Source organism: Lycium ferocissimum, chromosome 5 (assembly GCF_029784015.1).
Source record: "Lycium ferocissimum isolate CSIRO_LF1 chromosome 5, AGI_CSIRO_Lferr_CH_V1, whole genome shotgun sequence".
Taxonomy (NCBI): Eukaryota; Viridiplantae; Streptophyta; class Magnoliopsida; order Solanales; family Solanaceae; genus Lycium; species Lycium ferocissimum.
Window position 1 is genome coordinate 19,536,500 of NC_081346.1, and position 14,058 is coordinate 19,550,557.

The 14,058-nt window shown below is 33.5% G+C and overlaps 1 protein-coding gene across 1 annotated transcript; it reads right to left on the reverse strand.

Annotated features, from left to right (window-relative positions):
* Positions 1 to 4,207: 4,207 nt before the first annotated feature.
* Positions 4,208 to 8,538, reverse strand: LOC132058281 (oligopeptide transporter 6-like). Its single transcript, XM_059450832.1, has 6 exons — positions 7,981 to 8,538; positions 7,149 to 7,246; positions 6,181 to 6,750; positions 5,740 to 6,007; positions 5,466 to 5,648; positions 4,208 to 5,052 (listed from the first exon to the last, which is right to left on the reverse strand). The coding sequence occupies exons 1-6, from the start codon at positions 8,461 to 8,463 to the stop codon at positions 4,435 to 4,437; spliced, it is 2,220 nt and encodes a 739-aa protein (XP_059306815.1). The 5' UTR covers positions 8,464 to 8,538; the 3' UTR covers positions 4,208 to 4,434.
* Positions 8,539 to 14,058: the final 5,520 nt, after the last annotated feature.

Consider the following 14,058-nt stretch of genomic DNA (forward strand, 5'->3'; position numbering starts at 1 on the left):
TTTTAAATTATGTGATGTGAAAAAAGACTTTAAGTTAATTAGTTTGGGAATCGAAATTCAGCAGTAATATTTGTTTAGAACTCTATTTTGAATATGTGATATAGTTTTAGTTGACCAAATAGCCAACACAACTATGATAAAATTAGACTAAAAGAGTATATTCGTCGACCACATATTTTCCTACAAACTTTACATTTTTATTGTTAACTTATGTATTTATGAAAAGAAGAACTTTAACTATTCTTTTTTAGATAATCTTTTTTTATTTAACATATATATTCATGCTTTTAAAATAATATAGATTTAACAATTCATAATCATTTACAACTTGTTTGGATGGTTGTTACCTATTATTATATTGTGTTGTTAGTTTAAATACAATGTTTGCTTTGATTGTTACTTTAATTTTATTGTATCGTATCGTTAAATCCATCGTTATGTAACGATGAAAGGTCCTATTTTATGTAACGACTGATTTGGTCCTATGCAGTAAAACACAATACGATACATTATGAAACAATACATAACAATCATCCAAACAAAGTGTTAACAAAATATTAATTCATTAACAATCAACTTCTTTCAATTCATAACCAATATTTAACAACTAATTAATCCATAATCAATATTTAACAAATAATCAATTAACAAAATAATAATTCATTAACAATTAACAATTCATCAACAATTAACAATTCATAAATAATTAACAATTCATAAACAATTAGCAAATTAACAACTCATAAACATATAATAACTTAACAATTTATAAACATTTAACAAATTAACAATTCATACACATTTAACAATTAATGAATTTGCCCAAAAAAAAAAAAAGGAACAAGGCAAAAAGTCAACGCCAATTTCGATCAAACCAAAAAAAATAAAATGAAATTTGACTTTTTTTTTTTGGGAAATTAAGGACGATTAAATGTTAAACATGCGTACAATATAATGTATATAACAAATTAATAACAAAAGTTCATAGTAGAAAACCTTAATCGAAGGTTTTTTGTAGAGTTGTGTTAATCGAGTTGTAGGCCGCTTTTTCCCACAATTCGAGCTTAGAATCTTGCTCCTTGACTTAAATGTACCAAGAATCTAAACTTTCCCGACGAAAATTAATAGAAAACGACATTTTTTTTTAAGTGGGGACCACCTTAAATCGCCTCCAATAGCCTTTTTTAAATTTTTTAACGCCACTGGAGGGACCAATGGTGGAGCCGATCGGGTTTTATGGTGGACTCCTATAGCGCAAGAAATACTACGCTATAGGAGAGAAATAGTTTGGTTTAGCGCAATATTTTACTGCGCTAAAGCACTTAACGGCTCCATCACGGTTAAGTGTTTTAGCGCAGTATAAAGGTATTTATGTCACCTTTTTTTTTGTTGGGGTATTTTGGTTCAAAAGATTTTTTTTTGGGTCATTTTGGTTCCGGACTCGCTTAGGGTTATATAACCTTTTTCACATGAGATCGGAAAAATTTTACCATGGTAGAGGCTCAACCAACAAAAGTTGTGTGAGGCTCCATCCTTTATTTGACAAGTGGAATTCTGAGTCCCACCAGTACTTTTGCTTACCCACACCTTGTCTCTCTTTTATTCTAATCATTCACTCTATCATTTTGTCCACTATCCTCACACAACTTAGCACAAATTTTAGTTTTATAATTTTCTCTGCTAAATTAACCCATGCAATTTCATAGTTCAACCAACAAATATTTAGTTTTCAATAGTAAATTAATTGTTATTTTGTCTTCCAGTTCTCACTCGCTCCTACCAAAAAAAAAAAAAAAAAAAAAGGAAGAATTTTTTTTCAAAGTTTTTAAGAATATGCAAAACGTATACGTGTATGACGTTAACTTAAATCGTATTCTAAAAATCAAATTTATTAATTGCATTTCTCAAATGCAATTTATAAAGGGAAAATAACCTAACAATATCTATTTAAGACTCTATACTACAAAACATAAAAATACTTTTCCTTATTTACAAAACATACCAACAAAATTACAAAGTATACCAGATTTAGGCTTAATGGGTTACCCACGATTTTAGGCTTTTTTTAAGGAAGAAAATCTGATTTTAAATGTGGACTTAATTATAGGATAGCTACCATTCAACTTCTTCTTCTTTTTAAAAATATTTCTCTTTCTCCCCCCCCCCCCCCCCCCACGATAGACACCATTTTCATACCTAAAATCCATCTTCTCTCCTAGTATAAATTTTCAAACCAATATTACAAAGTATTTTTTTATTACTAACTTGTGTATTAATTGTATATAAAAATTGATTTGCATCGCCAGACATATATATGATCATTGTGTGTTTTTAAATCGTATAAATTATATAAACCGTAGTTTAAAAAATGTTGAAAACATATATACTTTCTCATAATCTATACATACTTTGATCAGATTTTATACAATTTATATGTACTTTATCATAATCACAATATACATACAACTTTTATACATATTTCATACGTAGAAATTATAACGAATTTATACATATTGCATACAACAATTAATATATATTTATTTTCTGGTGTATGAACTTTGTATGGAATCTGATTTGTATCAATTACAATTTTATTATACATATTTTTCTCAAAATTTATACATACTTTGATTAGATTTTGTACAATTTATATGTACTTTATAATAATCAAAATACACATACAATTTTTATACATATTTCATATATAAAAATTATAAGAATATATACAGTTATTCATATTGCATACGAAAATTATACATATATGTTTTTTGGTGTATGAACTTTTACATAAAAATTACCGATTATAATGGAGTTTTTGAGTAAAGTTGGAGAAAATTAGGTAACAATATCTCTTAATTTTGAATGGTGAGAGAAAAGTGGATGAAATAAGGAAGCAAAAGTTGGAGAAAATCAGGGAACTATATCTCTAAATTTTGAATGGATAGAGAAACGTGGATAAAATAAGTAAAACAATTTCCTTACCTTATTTAATGTGTTTTATTTGCTTTTTTTTAATTTACCTAATTCGTATAGATTTTGTAACAAGTCTTCATTGGATATATTTTGTTAATCGAAAAATATCGTCATGTTCTGTAAATATACCCTCTTATCATGTACATATATGTTTTTTGCCCATTTATAAATCATATATCTAAAACTCACTTTGTAAAGCACCAAAATAAGTTTCCACTTAGCCTTTTTATTTTGGTTCAAAATAAGTGTTTACTTACATAATCAAGAAAGAATTAACTTTATTTTTCAATTTTGTCCCTATTTACTCAAGGCAACAAATAGGCAAGAATCTTATTAATAAAGGGCAGTTTAGTCAAAATACCTATTTTTTCTAGGAATTAATATTTTTTTGAGAGTGTGAAAAAGGCTAAGTGGACATTTATTTTGAATCGAAGGTATTACATTATTTTAATGCTAAGAATAAACCAACATAAATCGGCAAAATAAATGGATAAAGATAGAAATAGATCTTTTTGATTTCTCTTCATCTACTAAAATGTACGAAACTGACAATTGACCAATTATCAATACATAATTGTGTGAATTTTGTAAATGGCATACAACATATAAGGAATAAGGAATAGTTAATGCATTTCTAAAATATTGATTGACCATTTATTACATTATTTTGGAATAATCACTTTGTTAACTACATAAATTATTCAATAATTGCTTTTAATAAATTATATTTTTCATATGGGAGCTTAGTGCTCCTAGCGCCTTTTTTTATTTTAGAAATGTGATTTATAAATCTGAGTGAAGCTAAATATCGTCTTTCAACGTTTTATTACCTCAATTAACTTTTAAACACATGTATAGTATATCGCACGCATTTTAATATACATTTTGCATATTTAGAATTCTGATAATAGTTGTGCATTAGTGAAGTCAAAGGTTCCATACTCTGCTGAAAAAAATAGAAACGAAATATTTTTACATTAACTAGTATTTTCCAGAGAGAGAAAAAAAAGCTTTACATTCTATGAGAGAGAGAGATGAGAGAGCAAAAAGATAATTGGAAAGAATAAAAGAGAGAGCGAAAAGTGTAGGTAAGCAAAAGTCTTTTGGTGGGACCCAGAAATTCCACTTGTCAAGCAAAGGGTGGAGCCTCACACAACTTTTGTTGGTTAAGCCTCTACCATGGTAAAAATTTTCATGGTCTTAGGACATTTGTCTCCTCAAATTAAAAGGCCACAGGTTTATGATGACAAGACTCCAGAGAAGAATCAGCAGACAGAACAAAAGAAAGTCATGCATGAAAAATGCTACTACTGTAGTATAGCCTAGAAATATTTGGATTCTTAATGAACTCCTAAATTAACAAGTGCAAGTTCACGGAAGACTGTACAAGATGTTGAAAAGACTGATGAGTTCATGAACTAGTATAGAAATTAATGACTTCAAGAAATACTGCTAAAAAAATTATAATATGGCTGGACATCCTTTAGCAATAACCCCTTTAGCCGTGGGACAAGCAGCCAATGGACATCCATCTACATTATTTCCCCACCAGTCGACACTGATATCTTTCGATTGTAAGGCAATGAACAACAAGACCGCAATGAATGCAGTTCCAGCATCCAGGCCACCGGATAAAACATAGTTATAACGTTGCCACAAGTGAGGCCACCGTCTGTAAACAACATAGCCAGAGAGGAAAGCCAAAATCAGCCAACTTGTGTAGTTCACCGAGCTTGCTGGAGGCATCATGGCTGTTGCGCCTAATAGTACTGGCATGTGTATGAGGCGAATCCATTTCTGCTTAGGGAAAATCTTGTGTGCAAACCAAACTAGTATGGGGGCAATGGCTCCTCCCAGAAAGAACCAATTGATATTGATGTAAACACCACGTTGTCCAAATATTCTCATTGGTCCAATGAGCCCCCAGATAACAGAGGCGTCATAGAAAACGCGATCCTGTGGACATTGCCACGGGCTGTTTTCTGGTAGAACAGAGATGTCACAGAGATTTGGCACTGTATCCATGAGCCACCAAGCAGTAATTGTGTATACGATTATTGCTATGAATGTGCCCAGTATCTGAAAAGCAAATAGTCAAACATTCAAAAAAAACAATCCAAGGGAAATAATTCTCCTCGTCTGCATCAAGAATTATAACCTGTTTGGCCAAGCCTGTGGGAAGCTAAGAGTGCTTATTTTAGAAAGTTGGGGTGTTTGACCTAGCTTCTAGGGAAAGAATAAGTTCATTTGAGAAGAGCATAAGCAGTTTTTCAGAAGCTAAAAAAATAGTTTTTCCCTATAAGTACATTTGGGACATTGGTCAAGCACAAAGTACTGCTCTAATATTGGAAAAAGTGTTTTTCAAATGATTAGCCAAACACAAACTGCTACTATCCAAAAGTACTTTTTCAAAAAGCAACAAAAAACATTTTTCGAAGCAAATTTTGGAAGCTTAGGCCAAATAGGCAATTAGTATAAGAGGACCTAATTACCTGAGCCATAAACATTGCCCTTGGAGGAATTTTCATGTAGTGACCAAGCTTGAAATCATAGACAAAACTAAGAGCTTGGGACATGCTAATGTACCCATACACCTTGAATACCATGTTAGCCACAGGGTAGCCAGGGTATATCAACCCGAGAACATACTCTGTGATGATATTAAGACCTGGTTGCTGAGTCAAAAGGAAATAAAGTCAAAACGACACGAACACGACATATTAATTTGCACGTAAAAGAGATTGAGTTTTCCGGTGATTGAGTTACCTGGTTTGTAGTGGCAGTAATTATTCCAATGGGCAGAGTGAAAAAAAAGGCTATAGCAAAAGCTAGCAAGACATACCACCAAGGCAATTGAAATGTTTCAAGATAATACTGACAAGTAAAGAGGATTAGTGCCATGTTCACCACAAGAATAATATAGAACCACCACTTAGGGACCTGCTTGTAATTTTTCATTAGCCTTGTGTGCACATCTGGTTTCTTTTCCTGTCCCAAGCATCCAAGTGATTCTCTTAATCGACTCCACACTTCCCTGTAAAATGTCAAATTTTAGATACCCTTCTTGATGCCTTAGAGGCTACTTTCAATCAAGACAACTTACATAGAAGCCAAAATTGAATGACATTCAATTGAAAGTATTATAACTATAACAATCAAACGATGTAATAGCTATACAGAGATTATATTTAATCAGGTAATGCATACCTTCCATGGAAAAGAGTAACGTGGACGAGAGTAGCACTAAGACCAGCAAATCCAAGACCATATGTCATGGCAAAAAATGTGCTCAAATGCAATTTTCCATATTGATTATAGGCAGCTTTATCAAGCTGAAAGTGCGAATCAATGACTCCCTCAGTGTTATATTTCGTCCCATTTTGAGTGAAGAGGCTGGAAGAGAAAATTGGGAAAGTCTTGGCGTTGTAAACGTTGTACCAATAAGTTAACGGAGTCATCAAGTACATTACAAGTACAAAACCAACTGCAACATTGGCACTAGCAAACCATGGACTAGCCAGAGGACTTCCGAGGTACGATGAAATCGTTGTCCAATCGAATCCTAAGGCACCAATGCCAAGGCCGCGCATGCCAGAGCCCAATTGTTGAACAAAGATAGATTTGGGGGCCAGCCAACAGAGCCAAGAAAATGAGGACAATATCTGGAAAAGATAACCAGGGAAAATGTAGTATGCAAAGCTGAAAACTAAGGCTATGAGGAAGAATTGTATCCGTGTTGTACCACCCTTTGATCTAGTCTCCTTTTCATGCAGAGCTCTGCACAATCATAAAATGGTGGAAATAATAAGTCGTACGCGTACGCGTGTATAAAATATTTACACAATAAGATTACTTGCTATAAATTATTACATACAAGTACACACTAACATTGTAACAAAAAATTTACACTTATATGTGTGTGTGTGTTTTTTTTTAAAAGGTAACATTTACTTATATGTGTGTTTTAACATGTCATAACATGTAATCTATCTTATTTTCGAGGTTGCTAGTACCACTTTTAGTGATAGTTACTTGTAATTATCTTTAGGCCATCTGAGAGTAGTATGTATCAAATTTAAACTCAAATCTATATATAACCTGGTAAAACGAGTAACTAATCTACTATTACAGGCTAAACTATAGTGATGGTGCAAAATAAATTAATACATATATACCTGAATAAGGAGACCTGAACCAAACTGCCTGGCCACCACATCTCTGCTGGCTCAACAAGTTGACGCCGGAAAATACCAGCCCAACCAAAACCTAACATCTGCCATTTGTAGATTAAAATATATAAATAACTAGTACTATTTTAAGGGGAAAATAATGGAAGAATGTAGCTTTAGTCGACTTATATCAATCAGCTAGTAAATTATCATTATCAACTCATAAAATATTTCAGACTGGTTAACAATAACATACCCAGTAAAATTTCACAAAGTGGGGTCTTGGCATATTTCAGACAGTTTAAAACTACAAATTCATAAGACAAAGTCAACCAATTTAAAAACAAAGTCAACCAATTTAAACATGTGGGTTCAACCTTAAAAGTTTTTTTAAAGGCTGAACACATTGTATTATTGAATTATGAGTTCATTATTCAATATATATCGTGTTGAAAATAATGGTTCAGTAGAACCCATTAAGTATTAGATTGAAATTGACTATACTTTGACTTTTTTTTCCAGAGGACTAGCAGAAGCATGTACATATAGCATCTAGAAAGAGGTTATTTAGTACTCCGTCCGTCTTAATCAAGGGTCAAACAAGTCTGTTTTTGACCATAATTTTTTTCATATGCCTTATAAATATTTTTGAATTATTAATTATTGTGACTTATTGTACTTTTTACGAAGTTTTCAAATCCTTAACTTTTATTTCAACAAAAATTAAAATTCCATTTCTGAATTCATAACATAAATTGGAACACGCTAAAATTAAAAACTTTGACTCTCGAAACGCAGTTGTGCCACATAAATTGGTGGAGAGAGTAAAAAGAGTTACCTGAGTTGTGGCCATGATAAGCAATGCAGGTAAAAAACTAAGTGGCCTCTTATAGTAAAGCTTAACAGCACTCAATATATGAGTAGCATAAACACTTCCAGCGCCCGCATTAGCAAATATGGTAATCAACACGTGCTCTTTAACGTTAAATGGGCCCGGATTGAGCGTAAATGACCAACCCGTGCCCTCAAAAAATACCCTTTTCGTTATGATTTTCGCCATGAGGTGCCCAATGGGCACCACGGCAATCTGAACCGCTGTTGATGAAATCGACAGCGGTTCAGTACGGTACCAAAAAAATTGGTTCACAAAAGATAACATAACACAAGAAGTGATTCCAAGGAACCACATTCTAAATGTTAGGACGGGTATTGTAGGGTCATCAGTTTTTGGCACTGTCATTTCAACTTCCTCAATAGGACACTCATCATCATCATCAACCTCTTTAGGAAAATTCATTTTGTTCACTTGTATTTCTGCCATTGAATATTATGGGTTCTCTGAAGACCCTTATTCTAAAACCCCTAAACAGGAAAGAAAAAAGTATTTATATTGAAGGATTTGTGAAGAAAGAGTTGGTATTTATCATTTGATGGATAAGTCGTATATTAGTCAAACGAATAAGGTAAAAGGTTTGTTCCTAATATAATACGTATTTGGTTACAAATACGCCTTGGTACAGAATCTTAACTGATATAGAAAAAAACTAGAAATTGGATATATATAGGACTTTGGAGATACTGAGGGATCTTCTGTATCCAAATTCAAAATATGGATGTTTATGGGGTTGAATGCTCCGAAATATTTGCACCACTCATCCGGCCCCTACCCCCCCCCCCCCCTCACCCCTTCGTGTAAATTGGGGTACTAGCAGAAGTATATGTACTAATTTTACAGCTTTGGAGGACTAATTTGATAGAAATTTGTATATCTAAAATAGGTGAGGTGCTAGCAATATGCTTAAGCCAAGTAGCAAGCTAATAACAAGTCACTTGGCGATTTTAAGACAAAGATAATGAGAATTAGGACAAAGTTAATAACAATTGTAAATAAAAAATGAATTTGAATTTGAATCTGAATTAAAAGATAAAACTTAATTTTCAAGATTAAAATAGTTTCAAACTCTATCCAAATTCAATATATGGATGTTTATGGTGTTGAATGTTTGGAAATATCTGCACCATTTATCACGTTTACTCCCGCTCCCCCTCCGCCTCCCCCTCCCTTTCCCTTTTTCCTGCAAATTAGAGTACCGTACATGTTACACCCCGTAGTTTCATATGTTGAGATTCGAGTTACCGTTCAGGAGATATGTGAGCTTATATGTGTTTAACTTATGGTTATAAGGGTTTAAGTGCATGTAGTTAGCTATGTTGAAGGGAAAGTGGATTAAGGAAATTAAATTTGTTGGAACTTGGAAGTGAATATGAGGGGTAATTTTGGCCCAACTTGGAGAAAAAATATCTCCTAGTATATGAGGAATTTTAAGGTGTTTCAAAAGCCTAAAATGAAATTCATCGAGTCTAGTTTCCAACGCAATAAGCCGCACGTCGATACGACATTGGAGTGGAGAATTATGGACGTTACAAGTTAGGCTGACAGAACAGAAACGCGTGCTACAGTACTGCTACAGTAACCGACATGCTACAGTACTGCTACAGTGACCCCGACCCGGATTTGGCATCTTATAAGAGGGGTTTTACCCCTCATTTTTCAGCCCAACACTTCTCAAAATTTTCCAAATTCTCTAGAATAATCCTCCAACTTCCGTCCATAGAATTTTAGCGCAAATTAAGTGAAATCCCCGAATTTAAGTTCGGACAACACATGGCTGCGATTATAATATCGAATTGCGGCGAAACTTGGCTTAGATTCAAGATAGTAATCGAAGATATTGCAATTTTAACGGGTGAAAGGTATGAATCTTTCCTTATTAATATTGATTTAAGCTTATCTACGGAGGAAAAGTTACTACACGAGTGTATAATGAATTTATGGGTCGAGAAATTGGATCAAACATCGTGTGGGGTGTTTATGGAATATTTTGGTGTTGATAATATTGTTGTTGATGTTGGTATTGTTGTTGTTGTTGTTGGTTGCTGAATTGAGGTTTTGGGTAGGCATATAAAAGAGGAGATCCGCCGAAATTTCGACAGATTCTAGAAAGATTTATTTGGAGGCTTAGGATAAGTATATAACAACGGGCCTAACAATAGTATGAATGGTTTTATATGTAGATTACGAGACTATGAATGATCTTACGTAGATTGCGAGGCAAGAAGTAAGTTGGAAAGTGAAATGTAAGCTTCCAGGTATGTAAGGCAAACCTTTCTTCTTTTGGCATGATCCTTGTTGTTATTCATTCTATATGTACCCCATATGATTCCATTCTTAGACAAGTAAGGTCCAAACGTTTCTTGTGATGGCTTATTGATATTGTACTCCTATTCTGTTCCGAAGGGAACACCCATAAGGTGCCACGTTGAGTTGTGTATATGGTTCTACTAACGATTTCGAGGAAATGAGTTTTATACTAAAGGAAACATAAAGTTTGATTTTCAAAACCACTCCGAAGAGGGTGCGAGATTTTATTACTTCATTTCATTTACGATTTATGTTTACATTCCATAGTATTATCCCTTTGTATTGACATGATCATTTATTCTTTGGGTATGGCAATAAGATGAAATTGAGTAGAATATAGGTAGTAAGAATTTCATAACAATTCTACCCTCAAACCTGGAAGTATGTCCTCCTGAGTCTAGTGAGATACAAATTTGATAACTTTTATGAAAGACTAAGGCTAATAACTGGATTGTGATGAATGGATTAGCGACTTATGATATGATTGAAATTGATATTTGTGGATTGAGTATGTGTTGACATGATTGTGATATTATGAAGCCGGAAGCGGCTGCCCGAAGGGGCCATCATTATTAAGCCGGAAGCGGCTGCCCGAAAGGGCCATCATTATGAAGCCGGAAGCGACTGCCCGAAGGGGCCATCATTATGAAGCCGAAAGCGGCTGCCCGAAGGGGCCATCATTATTACGCCGGAAGCAGCCGTCCGAAGGGACTATTGTGATACTAGCCGGAAGCGGCGGTCGAAGGACCATTCTATTAACATGTCGGGCCGGCGTGTGTGTTGGGTTGCATTACCTACTTAAAGATTGTGTTGAGACTTCGTGTGCATATTTATGTTCCTTCCAGCGAAGGCGCGCTGTGTTGAGTTAGATTGTGATTTCTTCTCTCCTAAGTCAAATTATGATTATGACTTGTTACCACCTTCAAATTATGATTATGACTTGTTACCACCTTACATACTCAGTACATTGTCCGTACTGACGTCCTTTTGCACCGGGGACGTTACGTTCATACTGCCGGCAGCCCCTGAGAATGTTTGGCGAGGTTAAGTGTATATCTAGGATGCTTGGACGTCGGTGGGATTGGCAAGTTCCACCTCATTCTAGAGCCGTCGAGTCATATATATAGATATGTATGATTATAGGTATGTCGGGGCCCAATTCGACTCATAATGTTCGGTTACTTCTTAGAGACTTACGCGAACGGTCTCTCTCGTGGTATGTTTGTCGAAATGTCGACAAAGTGATGTCAGTTGAGTCAGTTGTGTACTTTAAAAGAGTATGTATTTTAGATGATTTCTATTTGGAAAAGTTTTATGTTCTTAAAAGTTTTTTGAAATGACGGTTTTGATAGAGCGAATGTCGAGAGGTTCGCTCGACTCTGATGAGAGTCGGGTGCCCGTCATGCCCTATCAAGATTGGGGTATAACACAGCAGAAGTAAATCTATTAATTTTACAGCTTTGGAGGACTAATTTGATAGAAATTTGTATATCTAAAATAGGTGAGGTGCTAACAATATAGCCAAGTGACAAGCTAATAACAAGTCACTTGGCAATTTTAAGACAAAGATAATTTGAATTAGGACAAAGTTAATAACAATTGTAATTATAAAAAAAATGAATTTGAATGAAAGATTAAAAAAATTGAATTTGAGTTTGAATTAAAAGATAAAACTTAATTTAGAGATTAAAATAGTTTCAAACTCTATCCAAATTCAAAATATGGATGTTTATGGTGTTGAATGCTTCGAAATATTTGCACCATTCATCATGTTTACTTACCCCCCGTAAATTGGGGTACCGTTAAGTAAATCTACTAATTTTACAGCTTTGGAGGATTAATTTGATAGAAATTTGTATATCTAAAACAGGCAAGGTGCTAGCAATATCGTTAAGCCAAGTGGCAAGCTAATAACAAGCCACTTGGCAATTTTAAAACAAAGATAATGCGAATTAGGACAAAGTTAATAACAATTGTAATTAAAAAAATGAATTTGAATTAAAAGATAAAACTTAATTTTCAAGATTAAAATAGTTTAGAACTCTATCCAAATTGAAAATATGGATGTTTATGGTGTTGAATGTTCGGAAATATCTGCACCATTCATCATGTTTACTCCCGCTCCCGCTCCCCCTCCCTTTCCCTTTTTCCTCCAAATTGGGGTACTATCAGAAGTAAATCTACTAATTTTATAGCTTTGGAGGACTAATTTGATAGAAATTTGCCTATCTAAAATAGGTGAGGTACTAGCAATATGATTAAGCCAAGTGGCAAGCTAATAACAAGCCACTTGACAATTTTAAAACAAATATAATGAAAATTAGGACAAAGTTAATAACAATTGTAATTAAAAAATGAATTTGAATTTGAATTAAAAGATAAAGCTTAATTTTAAAGATTAAAATAGTTTCAAACTCTATCCAAATTCAAAATATGGATGTTTATGGTGTTGAATGCTCCGAAATATTTGCACCACCACCACCAACCCTTCCCCCCCCGCGGTAAATTGGGGTACTAGCAGAAGTAAATCTACTAATTTTACAGCTTTGGAGGACTAATTTGATAGAAATTTGTATATCTAAAATAAGAGAGGTGCTCGCAATATGGTTAAACCAAGTGGCAAGCTAATAACAAGCCATTTCGCAATTTTAAGACAAAGATAATGAGAATTAAGACAAAGTTAATAACAATTGTAATTAAAAAAAATTGAATTTGAATTAAAAGATAAAACTCAATTTTCAAGATTAAAATAGTTTCAAACTCTATCCAAATTGAAAATATGGATGTTTATGGTGTTGAAGGTTCGGAAATATCTGCACCATTTTTCACGTTTACTCCCCCTCCCCCTCCCTTTCCCTTTTTCCTCCAAATTAAGGTACTAGTAGAAGTAAATCTACTAATTTTACAGCTTTGGAGGACTAATTTGATAGAAATTTGTATATATAAAATAGGTGAGGTGCTAGCAATATAGTTAATCCAAGTAGCAAGCTAATAACAAGCCACTTGGCAATTTTAAGACAAAGGTAATGAGAATTAGGAAAAAGTTAATAACAATTGTAATTAAAAAAAATGAATTTGAATGAAAGATAAAAAAAAAATTGAATTTGAATTTGAATTAAAAGATAAAACTGAGATTAAAATAGTTTCAAAATCTAGCCAAATTCAAAACATGGATGTTTATGGTGTTGAATGCTCCCAAATATTTGCACCATTCATCATGTTTACTCCCTCCGCCCACCCGCCCACCTCGGTCCGTAAATTGGGGTACCAGCAGAAGTAAATCTACTAATTTTACAGCGTTGGAGGACTAATTTAATAGAAATTTGTATATCTAAAACAGGTGAGGTGCTAGCAATATGGTTAAGCCAAGTGACAAGCTAATAACAAGCCACTTGGCAATTTTAAAACAAAGATAATGAGAATTACGACAAAGTTATTAATAACAGTTGTAATTAAAAAAATGAATTTGAATTTGAATTAAAAGATAAAACTTAATTTTCAAGATTAAAATAGTTTCAAACTCTATCCAAATTGGGGTACCAGCAGAAGTAAATCTGCTAATTTTACAGCTTTGGAGGACTAATTTGATAGAAATTTGTATATCTAAAATAGGTGAGGTGCTAGCAACATGGTTAAGCCAAGTGGCAAGCTAATAACAAGCCACTTGGCTATTTTAAGACAAAGATAATGAGAATTGGGACAAAGTTAATAACA